We start from the raw sequence: 16896 nt of genomic DNA, 5'->3' as shown, positions 1-16896 counted from the left end.
TGGTGTATATCTATATGTACACAATGGAATACTATTTAGCCTTAAAAAAGAAGGATTTCGTGTCATTTGCAGCAACATGGATGAACCTGGAGTACATTACGCTAAGTGAAATAAGCCAGGTACAGAAAAACAAATATAGGCCAGGCATGGTAGATCACGTCTCTACTCCCAGCACTTTGGGAGGCTGAGGCAGGAAGATTTCTTGAGCCTGGGAGTTCAAGACCAGCCTTGGCAACATATCAAGACCCCATCTCTACAAAATTTAAAAAATCAGCTGGGCATGGTGGCATGGGCCTGTAGTCTCAGATAGGAGGCTGAGGTGGGAGGATCACTTGGGCCTGGGAGATCAAGGCTGCAGTGAGCCTTGACCACTGCACTCAGCCACTGCCCCCCAACCTGGGCAACAGAACAAGACCCTGTCTCAAAACAAACCAGCCAACAAAAAAACTAACAAAAAAAGAAGAATATGCATGACCTCACTTATTTGTGGAATCTGAAAAACTTGAACTCAGAGAAGTAGAGCATATAATAATGATGGTTACCAGGGGTAGTAGGGTGGGAGAAATGGGGAGTTGCTGGCCTAAGAGTACAAAGTTTCACTTAGGAAAGATGAGTAAGTTCTAGAGAGTTAATGTACAGCTCTAATGTATAGTTAGTAATAATACATTGTATACTTGAAATTTGCAAGAAGAATAGATCTTAAATATTCTCACCACCAAAACAAAAATAATGTGAGGTGATTGGATATACTAGCTTGACTGTGGCAATAATTTTACAATGTATTCATATATCAAAACATCACATCATAGACTATAAATTATGTAATTTTTATCTGTCAGTTATGTCAGTAAAGCTGGGTGGGGGAGGGGAGGGGCGGGAAGAAGCTGTCTCGATGTGATGGCCGAGGTGTCCTATATATCCTGAGCTCGTATTATTGCCTTTCAAATGTAAAAGCTATAGGTGATGGGATGTCCCAAAGGTTTTAAAATCAGGAATGTCAAGATCAGATTTTGCTTTAGGAGGGCAATTTGAGGCAGCTTAAAGAGTGGATTGCAGGAGATAGAACTTGGAAGTGAGAACACTGTCGCACAAGTGCAGTGAGAGAGGAGTAGCCTCGAGCAGAACCAGTGGCAAGGGCCTGGGCTGCGGAGACCATTGGAGAGAGGGATGGGAGCCACACTGGGCTGTCACTGGGAATGGAGAGCTAGAGAGGAGAAACAACTGGCAGAGGGGGCCTGCGGAGAGAAAGAAGGTCTGAAGAAAACCTAGCCAAAAAGAGAAGGCTGGAGCCCTGGGCCGTCTGGCTTGTGGAATGAGGGGCCCGCAGGCTTCCTGTGGCTGAACCCTGGTGGCAGAGAGGTGGGCAGGTCTTCTTGCTGCCTGCAGAAGTCTTCTCAAATGCCCAACAAAGTCATGGATTTCACGCAGCCCAGCTCAGCCAAGAGAGACACAGATATCAGAGTGTTCTAGAAACAAAGCAGGGCCCCAGGGGGAAACTGCGAGGCCTAGCAGGGCAGGGAAGCCGAACACAGGGAAGAATGCCTTCTCCTTTCTCCAGAGGGAAGCTCAACGGGCCTGGGGGAGGTCCAAGGGGCACTGGCCTGTTCGGACATTTACAGCCAGGCCTGGGGTTGGTTTTATCCTTAAGCATTGTTTTATCCAGGCGCAGGCTTTTTCCCGGAAAATTTCCCCTCTGCCTCACTTTGCTCTTCCCCAGGAGTGGGCTGGGAGCCCCCTCTGCTCTGAAGCCATGCCGGGGGTCCACTCCGTGGGTGTTCGGCAGTAGCTTCTAGGGGACTGGCCAGGCGCCTCCCTGGGGCTGCCTAGGGAGAAGAGTTGTTTCTGGGGTGACGTAGAGCCTGTGTGCCAGGGCACTGGCCAGCAAGGGTAAGAACCCGGCGGGCTCCCCCAGCCTAACAGGGAGCCGCCTCTGTCACGTGCCTGCGAGGTGGGACACAAGCTGGCTTACAAGTTGGTTCGACATAGCCAAATCCGCGTGCCACATTTCCACGCTATAGAGTGCTGGTCTTCATGATTGTGCCCCTTGACATGACACAATAGGAATAAAAGCCGGGAGGCCAAGGAAAGGCCCTCTTTGGGGGTGGGGGCGCGGCGGCATGTGACCCTCGCCGCTGTGGGGAAGACCCGCCTTCAGGACGGAGCGCCAGCGGTGCAGAGGCCGCCTGGGACTGCCCGGAGGCCGGTGGGGAGCGGGCCAGCGAAAGCCCGTGCGCCCTCAGAGCCGGGGAAGGCGCGGGTCAGCACCCGGGTTCGCCTGCAGAGGCCAGGCAGCGCTGCAAGGCGTGGGGGCGCCCCCGCCCGGTGGCTCCGGGGCTGGTGCGACCCTGGGCACGCCGGGGCCGGGGCCGGAGCCGGGGGTCGCGGCGGCCGGAGAGGGGGAGGAGCCGCGCGGCCCCGCCGGCGCCCCGCGAGCCAGGGAAAGTGAAAGGGCGGCGGGGCCTCCCGCGCGCAGCTCCAGGAAGTCGCGAGCAGGAAGCGCCCGCGGCGGCCGGGCCCGGCTGCGGTGCGCGGGCCTCGGCGGCGCAGGTGAGGCGCGGGGCCGGGGCCGGGCCGGGAGGCGGGGACCCCCAGCCCCACCGCCCGCACCTGCGGGGCCATCGGCGCTCGGGCGCCGCAGCCGCTCAGCACCTGCGGCTGCCGCAGGGAGCCGGGCGCGGGGCCCTGCGCACTCGGAGCTCGGCTCCTTTCCTCCTTCCTTTTCTTTTTTTGGGGGGTAAGTCGGGGCTGGTTTGGATGTTTTCGGAGAGCTGGGGACGGTCTCAAGCTGTTTTCGCGGAGGGAAGTCTTTGAAATACGACATCTAGAAGAGTAGCCCTAGGCGACAATGCCGGGCGTTCCCGGACCGGGGCAACGCTGGGATTCCGGGGAAGTGGAGGCAGAGGGAGCGGGCACAGGGCCAGTAGCCGCTCCACGGAGTCCCCGGCAGGGGCGAGCTTAGCTATCCTGCCGGGTCCCCTGCCCACCCCGGCCCGGGCCGCGGTGACAGCTGAGGGTCCAGAGAGCCGGCAGGAGGGGACCCTGCGCATTGTCTGCCGCGATGGGGACGTGGGCGTGCCCGCGGAATTCACCTCCTCCGGGGACCAGCCGCCCAGGGAGGAGCCGGGACAGAATGCTGGCTCGGAGCGCTGGCACCCTGGGCCTTTGCGTTGTCTGTCGGCTGAGCAGCTGGTTCCCGGAGCCCGTGGGCCTCCTGGCCAATGCGAGTGACAGCGACCTTCTGGGTTTATAATAAAGGGCTTGACGCGCCGCAAAGTCCCCTAGCCGCTGGCCACCAGCCTTCCAGCCCTTACGGCCCACGCTGCGATCCTGGTGACCGAGAAGGTACGTACAGTCTAAGGATTTGCATTTGAACGAAGGGTACTGGCCAAGCCCCTTACCACCCTCACTCCCCGCCAACACCCCAGCCCGCGGCCCCAGTTTTGAATCTCCAAAGGAGGAATTGCTAAAACCTGCGCTTTCCTGGTCTCCCTTAGCTTTTTGCCTGGAAAGTGCCTGCCTGCCTGCCGGCCTTTGAACTTAAATTGTCTGAAGTTGTGTAAGTGAATACATATTTTAGACTCCCCCCAGGTGTTTCTTTATTAATCCCCTTTTAGAGCAAGCTTGAAAACCTCTGGCTCCAGACCTGTGATTCACCAAGTCATTTGGAAACTGCATTTACACGTTCTGTTTCATGCAGCCCACCTGTGATGTTCTGTTTGTTGGGGGTTGGGAGCAGGTGGTGCAAATGTAATTCAGGTTCCTTGTACTTCAGCCAAGGGGAAAGAGATAGTGACCATTTCATTCATCTTTAATGCGGAAAGCGCCTTTAAAAGCAAAAAGCCATAGAAAGAGCACACTCTGGACAGGAAGTTGTATTCTATCTCTTAATTTAAAAAAAGTAAAAGAAAAATGCATGAAAACTTTTGTTTTGCATTTCTCACCCATCTTTGCCTGTAAAGTGAGACCCAGTTTTAAAAAAAAGTCACGAAGTAGATTATTTAAAGTATCTATAGGGCCACTTTGATTACGTGTAATGGCACCTCAGCCCTAAAAAGACTGTTGAACCTTACTCCTGCTATTGCTCACTTCCTATCCTCATTATTTGAGCCTCTTCAGATTACTTGGAACCTTCTAGGCAGCACAGATCACAAGTGGGTGGGTCTGGGAGTGGAGCTTGTGAATGTATCTTTCCCTCAGCTCATTCCGTTTTACAGTTGCCTAGGGTGGGTTTGTTTTTTCAAGAGATGGGTATAAAACCATGTGTCTTTCAGGGTTTTTTTTTTTTTTTTTTTTAACTTTCAGTTTCAGGGGTACATGTACAGGTTTTACAGGTTGTAATAAAGATGCTCTAATGGGCTGTTTCCTCAGTTACTATCTTTTTTATTTTTTTAAGACAGGGTCTCGCTGTGTTGCCCAGGCTGGAGTGTGGTGGTGCAATCTCAGCTCACTGCAACCTCCACCTCCTGGGTTCAAGTGATTTTCATGCCTCAGCCACCCGAGTAGCTGGGATTACAGGTGTGCACCACCATGCCCAGCTCATTTGTGTATTTTTGGTAGATACGGGGTTTCGCCATGTTGGCCACGCTGGTCTCGAACTCCTGGCCTCAAGTGATCTGCCTGCCTCTGCCTCCCAAAGTGCTGGGATTGCAGGCGTGAGCCACCGTGCCCAGCCTAAGTTGCTATCTTTGACAGTGCAATGAAACTGGACATTCTGCCGCTTTTCCTCCCTGGAATGGTAAGTTCCAGGGGCACCTGTAGAGAGTGACTTTTTAAAAAAAGTATCTCTTCTTTTTATGTACTTGGGCTGTGCGCCAAAAACTGGGTTTCAACCAAGTGATTTGTTCCCATTCTGCTGCCCTTTCTCTGCAGGGGATGGGCAGGAGGAAGAGTGGCTGGAGGGAGGAGGTGGCTCAGAGAAACAGGACAAACTGGAATCTGCCCCACTTATCCAGCTGACCCAGGCGAGCCGCCTAGCCTCATTTTTCTCCCTTGTGAAATGAACGCCCTGCCTCTTCAGGGTGGTCACGGGGCTCAAATGAGAGCGTGTCAGTCATGGTTGGTGCTTCCAGAGGTCTTGACCCACTGGAAATGAAGTGGTTTTCTGTGGTGCTGCACAGGCTAGGGAGGAAGGGCCTCATTAGTTGAGCTCTTTAACATCCCAAATGTAAAATCACTGTCTTTGCACATCTTAACGGCACTCACTATGAGAATTTATAGCACTCTTTTTTCACCCATTTTACAGGGAAAAGAATTCATCCTTGTTTTAAAAAGAAATCAAAGAGGTTTTTTTTTCCCTCTTGACTTGTCAGTGCTTTCTGGGCCTTTGATGTTGTTGTCACAGGTGTTATCAGAGTTGGAGGTTTTTTATTTATTTCGTAGATGGCAGTGGAATGTTTCCAGACACGCTGGACATGGAGAAGCGGCACTTGAGGGGAAGGTGTTTGCTTCTGACCATCTGTTTCCAGACACTGGTGAACCCAATTCTTTACTCTGAAGCTGTCATCACAAAGTCATTTCCCAGAGTAGATCCAGACCCAGACTGGAGCCCACCCATTTGGAGCAAAAGATTGCTTAAATCTAGAGGTTTGAGCAGACGTAGTTTTGAAGTCTTTGTGGCTGTTCATTCAACATGAGTTTCTTGAGCACGTGGTCTGTGCTGGGTTCTGGACAAGGAGATGGAAGTAGGACCTTGCCCTGCAGTCCTGGGCCTTCCTCTTTTGAATTTACAGTGAGGATAATATCAGCTAGTGTTTGTTGGGCATTTACTACATACCGGGCCACTTACCAAGTGCTTCCCATAGGTTATCTCATTGCGTGTTTATAACAACATAGATGCCATCATCCCCATTGTTTAGCCTGGAGGGAGAGGGAGCAGAAAAGTTAAGTGACTTGCCTCAGCTTACACAGCCCAGGGTTAGCCTTGGAACAGGAGGTATTGAAGTGGGGTGAATCCCACCTGTTCAGGCCCTGGAAGACCTACCTAGGAGAAAGGTGTAGTTCTGACTGGAGCAGACAGAAGAGATGAGGGGCGGCTCCTGGGACGAAAGCTCAGCGGGGATTTTGAATCTTTTTGTAAAAGGTGGTATAAGGGAAAATCCTTGGAGAATGTGCATTTTAGGAAGCTCACTCTCGAGGGAGGCAAAAGTGAATGTGGGGAACTGATTGGCTTTGGAGGACACAGTGACTCAAGAATGTCATGAGTTTGATGTTGGCATGGGAGACCGGGCCTGCCTGCTGTGCTGGGCCCCCTCTCAGTTCTCAGGCCTTCTTCCCCATTCCTTCCTATATTGCTCTGCCTTCAGCCCTGAGTTCATAATCAGGTCATTTTCTATGACCTCTGAGGTGACCACAGAAGATGAAAATTGAAGAGGCAGACAGAAGCAAATTCATTCCTCCTTTGGATTTAAATGGCAAAGTCACAATTAAATAATTGGTTTGATCTGCCCTCTTGTCTAGGCCGACGTTTCTCTGTCACTATGGTTCAAAGGTGACCTGGCCCACAGGGGTGGAACTGAGCCAGTCCAGTGCCCTGGCATGCCCTGGTATCTGGGCACATAGCGTGGCTGCTGGACACATATTTGGTTTTGTGAATGGGTTGATCTCTAGATGCCTCCCAGATAGAGATGAGTTTCTTGGTTCCTTTTTATCCACCATCAGAACGTTGTTTGAAATTCATTTCAGGGTTCTCAGAACAAACCGCCTCGAGGGCAGATACTCCACCTCATTCCACCTCTTCCTAGTAACACTCGTGATGGGGACCCCTGCTTGTATCAGATGTCCAGCTTTGATCAGGACGGGGTACTGCTACTGTACATGTGTGTGGTTACTTCTGCCAGTAATGCTGAATGTGTGAATGTCAGGACACTGGACTCTGAATGCCTGTTCTCCTCCTCGTAGAGAGCAGAGCCACTGCCAGAAGGAAGGGGACAAGACCCAGCAGGACACCTTCTTTCCACGCTTTCCAGCCTGTGGGAGCGGCAGGGGCAGCAGAGGGAACCTGGAGCCGGGATTAATGACCCATTTATGAAGCATCTTATTCTGCGACCGAGGCTGTGTGGTCAGTGGCAACGTAAATGGCTCAACTCCCCGCTGGCATTCGCTTCATCATCTCGTTCTCCAGGGATCAGTGGTGAGTCCTGGCGGGGCAGGCCCTTGGCATGGAGCTGTGTATAAGTGAGGGCTACTGTGCAGGTAGTTGTGTTGCCCCAGTTTCATTATAAAACACATAAAACTTGAATCACTGACCTCGCCCATAACCGTTGAATTGCTTACTGGCAGTGGAAGCCATGACCCAGAACAGCGCTGAGGTGTCCTTTGCCCTTGGTACCGGCATTGTCAGATAGTATTTGGGCTTCTGCGTGGTCTCTAGTGGTTTCTGGAAGAATCATGGTCCCTACAGAAAAGTGACCACAGACTACCAGCAGGGTTAGCAAACGACTGTGGTGAAATAAGCACATAACTTGTATGTAAGTTACACAACTCTGAGCTCAGATGAGTGGCCTCGCTGGGGCAGAACTTTCAGAGAGAAAATGAAATGTTCTGGTGCAGCTCAGAATGCCACTTTCTGTTCAGAGAGCACCTCCCCTTGCGTATTGTGAGAATCCTCCTCTTAGGTGGCCTCATTAATTCCATTCTCCTTGAAGAAAACAGTTGACAAGCCCAGAGTCTGAAGCTGGCCTCCCTGGCCTCTAACTTGTCCTGCTGAACTCTTCTGGGAGAGGAAAAACTTTGCTTCTACCCTCGTAGGTTCTGTTTTGGGGGAACTGGGAATTAAACTGACAAAAGACAGACTAGCAAGAGAAAAGACAGATTTCACCACTTACGTACAAGAGGTCATAGAAAAGTGTCCCTCAAAGGGGCATTTAGAATTCTGGGCTTATGCGCCGTCCTTCACAGGGGAACGGGAGTGGGAGAAGGGCACTTGTGGGCAAACAAATGGCTTTTTGGAAAGACAAGTGGGCCCTCAAGAGAACAGATGGGCGATGTGATAGTTTTGTGACCATTCCTGTTTCAGTGCAGTGTGGAGGCTTCTCATCTCCAGTGGTAAGAGTCCAGCTTCCCTGGCTGCTTCTTGGGACAGAATTTATAGCAGGTGGATTCTTTTGAATTCTTTTGGGGAACTCTGCTTTTCAGTAGCTAAGAGAATTCAGGAACGCAAATGCCTTCTGCTCCAAATGATTTTGATGCCACAGCGGCGGATTCTGGGCCTATTCATCTCCTCCGCGCCAACCTCCTGGCAGCCCCCAGCCCTGCGCAGCTTCTCAGCCCTGCTGGTTGGTGGAGCATCCACAGGGTGTCTCAGGTTTGACTTGAGGGCATCTGTGTTCTTCAACCAGATTGCTTCTCTTCTTGACTCATTTCGTGTCTGCTGTGAGTCTAGCCACAAGTGCCTGAACAATTTGGTTTTATTTAGTGAGTGTTTAGCTTCTTCATTTTGTAAGTTTATTTTGATATAATTTCAAACTCACGTAACTTACTAACATCTGTAAGAAGTTCCTGTAGAACCACTGTATGTCAAAGATCAACATTTAGCCTCATCTGCTTCTCTCCCTGCCCCTCCACAGTGTGTGTGTATGTGTGCGTGCATGTGTGTAGATGTATGTTTGTACACACACACTTTTCTGAACCACTTGAGAGTAAGTTGCAGACATCATACCCTTTTATTTGTAAATACTTCCGTGTGTATTTCCTATAAAGAAGACATTCTCTTATAAAACCACAAAACCACAGCAAAAAGATCAAAATCAGGAAATTTAACACTGATAAGATACTGTTATCTAATCCACGGTCCATGTTAAAAATGATATCAAATATCGTCAAATATCTGTGATAGCATTTCTTCTTCTGTTCAGGATCTAGTCAGGTTCATACATTGCATTTAATTATCCTATGGGTCTAGTCTCTTCATCTGGCACTGTTCCTCGGCCTTTTTTCATCTTTTCTGACCTTGACTTTTTTTCCTTCTTCTGAGACAATGGCCTTGTTATGTTTCAAGAGTTCAAGCCATTTATTTTATAGAATGTGCCACATTTTGACTTTGTCTGTTATTTCCTCATCCTCATGATTAGATTCAGATTATGTGTTTTTTACAGAAATCCCATAGAAATGAGGCAGCTTTCTCTTTACTGGAGAAGGAGTTACAGACATGGGAAGAGGGAGGGGAACTGGAAGGAACTGAGTGGGGCTGGATTGGAATGAAAGGTCTCGGGATAAACTGGTGACGGTCAATATAGAAATAGAGAAGGGTGTGTGTGTGCATGTGTGTGTGAATGTGTGTGTGTGTGTAAAATGCACCCTGCTGGGAGGTCCTGGGAACATTAATAGCACTAAAGTGAGCACACTTTGGTCTGGGATCTTGGTTTCTGCATGGCATCTCCCACTAAAAGGAGTCAGGAGTCCTCAGAGACCTGGCCAATGCCAGGACTGGGGCAGGGCAAGGAAAAGATGAGCCAGGAACATCTTGTGCCAGAAAATAAGGAAGTGCTTACAAAGGTACTCTGACTTGTCAAATCTAGGACAATCTGAGATTTACAATAAATGAGACTCATTGTGAATGATAGCCCATTGAATAGCATAAGACTCTGGCGAGTCCTACTGATGTAACTGAATAAGTAGGAGAAATGCACGCTCTCTGTACAGTGGACACTGGCTGCTAGGTGGAGCGGGGATGTGGAGCCACTGCAGGGTGCCCAGCGCAGGGACAGAACGCCAGTGGATGCACTCCATGGGGCGGCAGCTTAAGGAACAGGATATCTGCATCATCTCAGAGCAGGTTTCCAGAAATTCCATATTCATTACTTAGAGGGAAACGTAGTCGTTTCAATGAGGGACGATGAGGCAGACAGCACTTTAACCAAGGACCAACGTCAGTGTCACTGCCGTCCTGCACCTCCTGACAGGATACTCTGAACAGGACATGGCATCGCTTCTCTGTCTGGTTTCCTTGTTTCTGAAGTGAGGATGTCTTTGGACTAATTTCTGCACCAAATATCACTCAGTAATTCTCAAAAGCATTTCTTTATTCCTTATTTGCATATGATTGAGGTAATAGCACTCAAACAAGGTGACAGATATTTTGCGGAAGCCTCTCACCCTAAGCAGGCTGCCGTCCACCTGAGAACACGTGGTCTTCGAAACCATCTCTGAGGAGGCTCCGAGGGGCACCCCCATCTGGGGCTGTCGTTGCTGAGACCTGCTTTCTTGCTAGAAACGTGGGATTTTTTGTATTGGTGGAAGCCAGGCATGCTGTAAGTAGTCATAACTGCAAAAAGTAAGCCGAACACTGAGGAGCAGATCGATTAGATCATTTTTTTATTGTATTTGTTTTATATTCATAAGTCTAAACGTAACACAAAACAAAAATGAAAGGATTATATTAGCCTCCTGGGGCGGCTGTAACAAGGGACCACAAGTTGGGTGTCTTGAAACAACAGGAATTTACCCTCTCACATCCCTGGAGGTCAGAAGTCCAAAGTCAAAGCGTCAGCAGGGCCACCCTTCCTCTGCAGGCTCCAGGGACAGACCCTCCTTGCCTCTTCCAGCTCCTGCTGCTGCTGCAGTCCTTGGCTGGTGGCTGCATCGTGCCAGTCTCTGCCTGCGTGGCCACATGGCCTCCCTTTCTGTCCATCTCTGAGTCTTTGCGTGGCCTTCTGGTGAGGACATCAGTCATTGGAATTAGGGTTCACTCTATCTAATATGCCCTCACCTTAGCTAATCATGTCTACATGACCCTGTTTCCAAATAAGGTCACATTCTGAGGTTTTGGGTGGACATGAAATTATGGGGGACGATATTCAACCCAGTACAAAATGAATAAAAGGAAACAAATATCATCCAAAACATCTGCTTTATAAACGATAAAGAAAATGTAGATAGAATTACAAAATAAGAAAGGACTTCGGGAGGGCTATTTGGCTTCTGGGGGTTTGAGTCCATCCATGCTGCAGAGTGAAGCGTCTGCCTACCCAGAGGCCAGGCATGTCGGGGTGACCACCAGCAAGGCAGCGGCCCGAGTGTGGCTGCCGCGGTATAGCAGTGGCCATGGGAGCTGAAGTCAGACCTTTCAAAGAGGAAAGTCCAGCCTCTAGCCACTTCCTCCCCCATCCCCAAGCCCCAGGTCCTAAGTACAGAAGATGAAGAAAATGAAGGAGGAAAGACGAATTTGCAAATAGAAGCAGAGTTGGTCTGACACCAGCTAAATAAATCTAGGGTTTTCCTCTTCAGTCTTTAGGAACATTCCAGTTTCCTGTGTAAATGGACCCTTTACCCAATTCTACAGGACGGCTTCTCAGGCCGGTTACACTGTGGCAGTGACTCTTCCCAAAGGGGCTCACTCATTAAGGCGTCTCCCTCCACACAAGGCTGAACTGAAGGTTCCAGAGGCATGTGCTGCCCCCTGTGTGCTCCTCAGTGTTCTCAGGGCATCTCTGGGTGTGTGCTGTGAGCACCAGCCGGGAGTCATCCCGCAGAGGAAAGCAGGGGCCCAGAGCACATCCCCAGGGCCTGATCACCCAAGCAGCCCTGACCACCGGGAGTGCGGTGGGTGTCGGGGCCCCAGCACTCTTCAGACCTCAGCCTGACAAAGGGAGACAGCCTTCCTTCTGGGCTGTCTGGGTGGTGAGTGGAGATGTGAGCCCACAGCCCATAGGGCAGAACTGCTGTTCTCAAAATCCTTCCTAGCTGGGTGATAGCACCTATAGAACTGGCGCTGTGGATGGAGAATCCTCAAGGGTGCAGGAGAGATGCTCCATGGACTTGTCTGAGACTGACTGGGGAGGTGCTGGAGGGAACTTGGCCTGAGAACTTTGTTCACACGTTTTGAGGACATTGGAGAAGGAAACCCTGTACTCCAATGAGGGCTGATCAGGGTCACCCATCAGCCTTACTTGCCCTAGTCAGCTGAAGCAGGTGGGGTGGAAGTGACCAGTTTGTCAGGCTGTGGGCTGGACAAGTGAGCATTGAGGGCCAGTAAAGCCCAGTGGCCTGGAATCTCCCTGCACCGGCAGTTGGAGGCGCGAGAAGCAGCGGTGGCCTAACAGAGAGCTTCATCCGAAGCGCTGAGGCTTTCTTTCCTGGTCAGAAAGGATGGTTTTCAGAAACACGAGGACAGAGGTCTGGGCTTCTGGAGCAAATCCACTGGACCCACGTAGCCTTTGTTCTTTGGGCTTTGGGATAAACGACATGCTCGTCTTTTAGAGTTTCACTTTTTTCCCATTTGGCCCTTGCCATGGGCTTGGAGAGGAAGAATTGAAGAAAGGCCATTGGAAGATGGTTCCCTGATGAAGAAGAGGGCGCTGGGGAATTTCTGTCTTCAGTCAGCAGGTATTCTGCGAGTTGGTTTGGTTTGGTTCGGTGCCTTCCCCTAAGGCACAGGCATTCCAAAGATGGTGGTTTTGAGTCCCACAGAGCCACCAACCTTTCTTTCCCACCTGAAATATGGTCTTTTTTTTTTTTTTTTTAAGAAAAATCTGGAAGTATCTATTTGAACTCTCCTTTAGCTGGTAACCAGAGAAGAAGGCAGCTCTGGGATCCTAGGATTTTAGTTACTCGTGGAAAGCTTCCCTCGGAGTAAATCACAACCTTAAAAATGTAGATGCGCAGCTGGGAGAAGCGACCCCTTATCCCAGGGCCTCCCGGAAACGCTGCCTGTCTTTGTCCTGTGTAGGACGCCGCCTTAGGTAATTATTGATTCAGGTTGTTGGTGGCACCATTTGAAGTCATTGGTCTTCCCAGGCCACAAACAGGACAGGTTCTCCAGGGGAGGGAGGTGTGCCTAGGACACAGAAGAGCTGCCACTCGCCTTCCGCTCCTGTCAAATACTTCTTTCGCCCAACACATTTTGTTGCCTCAAAAAGTATTTTTCTATGCGGTGGTTGAGACTCTTAGACTGAAGTTGCCCTTTGTCTTCTCTCTAAGGCACCTTATTTTCTTCTTTTTCCTCACACTCATGCTTACTCTTTTGGCTGCTTTTCTCCCAGCCAAACTGAGTGAGGGGCTTTGTGCCAGTGTTTCTGTCATTGGCCTATTGAGAGCCTGCCAGCGTCACTGACTTTTTCTCTTTGAGGGCTGTGAAATATTTATATGTCTGCCTTGCTTGTGTGCTTCTGAAAAGTTGCATAGAAACCAAAGAGCCAAAAATAAATATGATCTTAATTGCCCAGGATAGCAGGCTACGCAAGAAACTTGTGGTTAGTTTTGTTGTAAACTAAACATTTCATCGTCCTTGTTATTGCTTTGTAAACTCAAGTGTGCATCTTGAGTCCCAGGTTTCCCTTTGGTTATGGTTTTTTTAAATAAATGAATGTTTTTGATGTTGTGACGTAATAAGAAACATGCATTTGGTCTCTGGCCCCGGCTCGTAGCACACAGCTCCTGAGTGCAGAGTATCTTTTTGTTTGCTAATGAGGTGACTATGGCTGGGGCTCCAGGACAGCCTCTTGGGGGACGGATTGCCAGGGCAACCGATCACGTGATTAGAGGTTGGAACTCCACCCCTGGACCTCTGGGGAGGGGAGGGATCCCGCAGAGGTGGAGTGGATCACCGGTGGCCGGTGATCTGCTGGATCATGCCTGTGTAATGAGGCCTCTACAGACTTCCTCAAGGACAGGGTTTGGGGGGCTTGCAGGCTGCCGAGCACGGGGAGGTTCCCAGAGGGTGGAGTCCTGGGGAGGGCACAGCAGCTCCAAGCTGCCTGCCCCATCCCTCGCCCTGTGCATCTCTTCATCTGTGTGTATTCTTTGTGACATCCTTTATAAAAACCAATAAATGTGTCTCCCTGAGTCCTGTGAGCTGCTCTGGCAAATTAATCAAACCTGAGGAGGGGTTCTTGGGAACCATGCTGAGAGCCAGTTGGTCGGAGGAGCGGGCCACAATCTGGGGCTTGCCGTTGGCATGTGAGCCGGGGCAGCCTCAGCCGGAGCCCCTCCCTATGGGGGCTGATGCTGACTCCTGAAGGACAGCGTCAGAATTGAATTCACTTAGAGGACACCTAGTGTCAGCTGGAGAATTGCTTGGTATATGGGGCAAACCCCTACACATATGGTGTGAGAAGTGTGGTGTGTGGCGTGGTGTGCATGAGGGTAGGAAAAGCAGTCTGGTTTTTCCTGTCTCTTACGGTGTTTAGTTTCCATGTGGACAAAGCAAAAGTGGCAATATTTTTGAATGTTCCAATATTATAGTGACATAAGTAATATTGATAGTTGCTGTGGAACTGAATGAATAATACACAGCATAAGAACATTTCAGAACACAGTGACATGTATTCCTAACATAACTTCTGTTATTTCATGTCATCCTCTCCCACTGTTTTGTGTTTCAGGTACAGAGCCTTCATTTTTATTTTGACATTTCTGCTGTATGCAAGTTTTCACTTATCTCGAAAGCCTATCAGCATAGTTAAGGTAAGAATCATGAAAGCACTGCCTGTCGCCTCTGTGAGGAGTTGGTCACTTGAAGGGCGTGTGGGGCAGAGGGTGGGGATGGCAGCAGATATGCAGGAAAACAGATGATTTAGAAACAAGTTCTTCTGCTGCTTTGGCTTTGCAGTTTCCCTTTCCTAAAATTGACATTTTTTAAATGCTTTTTGGATTTATACTTTCAGAGGTTGTAGACTTTTAGTTATGTTAGTTGACAGTTCCAGAATCTGAAAGCTTAGCTAAATATTTGTTTTATCTTGTGTGACTGTTCCTTCCAAATGTATCCAACCTTAAGTGGTTCCCCAAATTCCAGCTCTTCGTGCTATCTGACCCCAGGTCTGGCCGCGGAGGTGGCTCTCCATTATTTTTGGAAAGCTGTGTTTTTGTTTTGATCCAACCCCGGGTCTGGCTGCGGAGGTGGCTCTCCGTTATTCTTGGAAAGCTGTGTTTTTGTTTTGATCCGACCCCGGGTCTGGCTGCGGAGGTGGCTCTCCGTTGTTCTTGGAACGCTGCATTTTTGTCTGAGTGATGGGTGCGCAGGAAGTTGTTAAACAGGTGTTCCACTAGACTTTGAGAAAAGAAGATTAAAGCAGACAAGACTACATAAGCACCAGTTATAACCTGGAGAAAAGCAGGAATAATTTTCTTACCCTCGTTGGGATTACGTCACCCTGCCTGTAGACCATCAGGGGCCTGAGAGGCATTTGAGTCTCTATCGTAGAAGGAATGAGGAAATCATCCACTGAAGGGGTGGCCTGCCCCTCCACACCTGTGGGCATTTCTTGGATTTTCTCCCAGGCATCCACTGCCAGAGACAGCGCATTCACAGCCCGACGGCCCCTCGCTCACTCTCCAGGAGTTGGCAGGGACCTAGATCCAGGACTGCAATTCTGTAACCTTTGGAGCTGTGCTTCCTCCACTCCTGCCAGTGGCTGAGCCCTGGGTGGCCGCCCTCCGCAGCCCCGGTCGGCAGAGGCAACGCAGAGGCTGGTTCTTTTGTGACAGTCCTAGGTTTCCCACTCTCCAGCAGCTTTCAGGGGATGTTAAACATTCATTTACCCAAAAGATTCTAAAATTCCCCCTTGGCCCCTGGTAAGCAAGAAACTTCCATGCCTTTCAAGTTGTTGACTGTGGAAAACGTTTGCAGACCTTAAAAAATGTGGGTTTTAAGAGAAGAATATGAAAGGAGGCAGTGGGCCTTAAGAAACACTCATCTGCTTGACAAGAGACTCTCAAATCAGTACCAATAACCAGTCACTATAAAACAGTACCAATAACCAGTCATTATAAATCAGTGCCAATAACCAGTCATTATAAATCTGAATATTGCTGCTACTTGTCTTTCTGGTAGAGAAATACACAAACAGCTCAAGAAAATGGTAAATTATAAAGGTGGAAGTACCTGTTGAAGAGACTTGGTGAGCGCATTGGAGTTGAAGGATCTGGTGTAGTTGGGGAGCCTGCGTGGGGTTTCAGGATTGGCCTGGAAAGGTTGGGTGTGGATTGTAGGGGAAGAAAAACAGCTTTGCAGGTGGGAGAACTGCCTTGAGTACTATGTGCAGGGGTGGGCGTCCCCATGAAGCCACCACCTGACGGGCTGGGGGGGACAGGGCAGATGTAGTGCATAAGATGGGCTGGCCCTTGGGGGGATCTTTGTCAGCGGTCAAAGCTGTTGGGGTCCACCTGATGACCACGAGGGCCCCTGTGAGCCAGGAGCAAGTGGGAGCCCTGTCCCGGTCCCTCTCGCGGCTTCCCTGGTGGTCCATCTTAAAGCCCCTGCCCCAACTCTTGTGTGTGGTGCTGTCCAAGCCACTCAGGGCTTAGGGCTTCTGAGGAGGCAGCGTCAGGGTCAGCTCTTAGTTCAGTGTCATAAGTACCAGTATAAATAACTGCCGCTTACAGAGCCCCGGGGTATGACGAAGTGCCACACACATTACCCCGTGACCTTCACAGCAACCCTGTGAGTGCCCCTGTGAGGAAACTGAGGCTCGGGGCCTCATTCCCCCAGGCAGGGCTGCTATGCACTGGAGAATTCCCTGTGGGTCAGGCTGCCTCCAGGGCCCCCGCTCTTCTTCTCTCTGCCTCAGGGTCTGTCCGGGTGTAATTACCTGAGTACACTCCCAGCATCACACTCGAGCCTCCTAAACACACAGATTTCCCGAACTAGCAGCTGTGATGTGCCTGGGCATGGATTGGCTTGACGCTGAATCACATGGGTTTCTTCACCTTTGAAGACAGATCAGAACATCACACCACATCAAAACTAAACTTTGCAGTGCCTTATGAAGCACCCATGTGCTTGAGCCCATGATATGAAAGGCGTCAATGAAACGGAAAGTGGCAGTGATTCTGTTGACCCACAAAACAGTTGAGTGATTATTTACAGCCGCATTTCCTAGAACATTGCAAACAAAACAAAAGCAAAATACATTTGCTTACCTGAAATCGAACCAGGAGCTGTGAATTAGAAAGTGATTCTCA

At 49.9% G+C, this 16896-nt stretch overlaps 2 protein-coding genes across 3 annotated transcripts in view; both read left to right on the top strand.

Annotated features, from left to right (window-relative positions):
* The first annotated feature begins 2793 nt into the window (after positions 1–2793).
* Positions 2794–16896, top strand: part of NDUFV3 (NADH:ubiquinone oxidoreductase subunit V3) — a 379957-nt gene continuing 365854 nt past the window's right edge. Inside the window, exons 1-2 of one of the 2 annotated variants that reach the window (XM_050784514.1) lie at positions 2794–3342; positions 6898–6984. In XM_050784514.1, coding sequence (XP_050640471.1) covers positions 3219–3342; positions 6898–6984 — 211 coding nt within the window. In that variant the 5' untranslated portion in view covers positions 2794–3218. Of the gene's footprint in view, positions 3343–6897; positions 6985–16896 lie in introns of those variants that run through there. The other variant, XM_050784513.1, reaches the window with a different exon arrangement.
* Positions 6984–16896, top strand: part of SLC37A1 (solute carrier family 37 member 1) — a 62343-nt gene continuing 52430 nt past the window's right edge. The window contains exons 1-2 of the mRNA XM_050784445.1: positions 6984–7129; positions 14319–14400. Of these exons, the coding sequence (XP_050640402.1) occupies positions 7074–7129; positions 14319–14400 (138 nt within the window). The 5' untranslated portion in view covers positions 6984–7073. The remainder of the gene's footprint in view (positions 7130–14318; positions 14401–16896) is intronic.

This window comes from Macaca thibetana, chromosome 3 (assembly GCF_024542745.1).
Source record: "Macaca thibetana thibetana isolate TM-01 chromosome 3, ASM2454274v1, whole genome shotgun sequence".
In the NCBI taxonomy this organism is placed as follows: domain Eukaryota; kingdom Metazoa; phylum Chordata; class Mammalia; order Primates; family Cercopithecidae; genus Macaca; species Macaca thibetana.
This window is presented reverse-complemented; position numbering and strand designations above follow the sequence as displayed.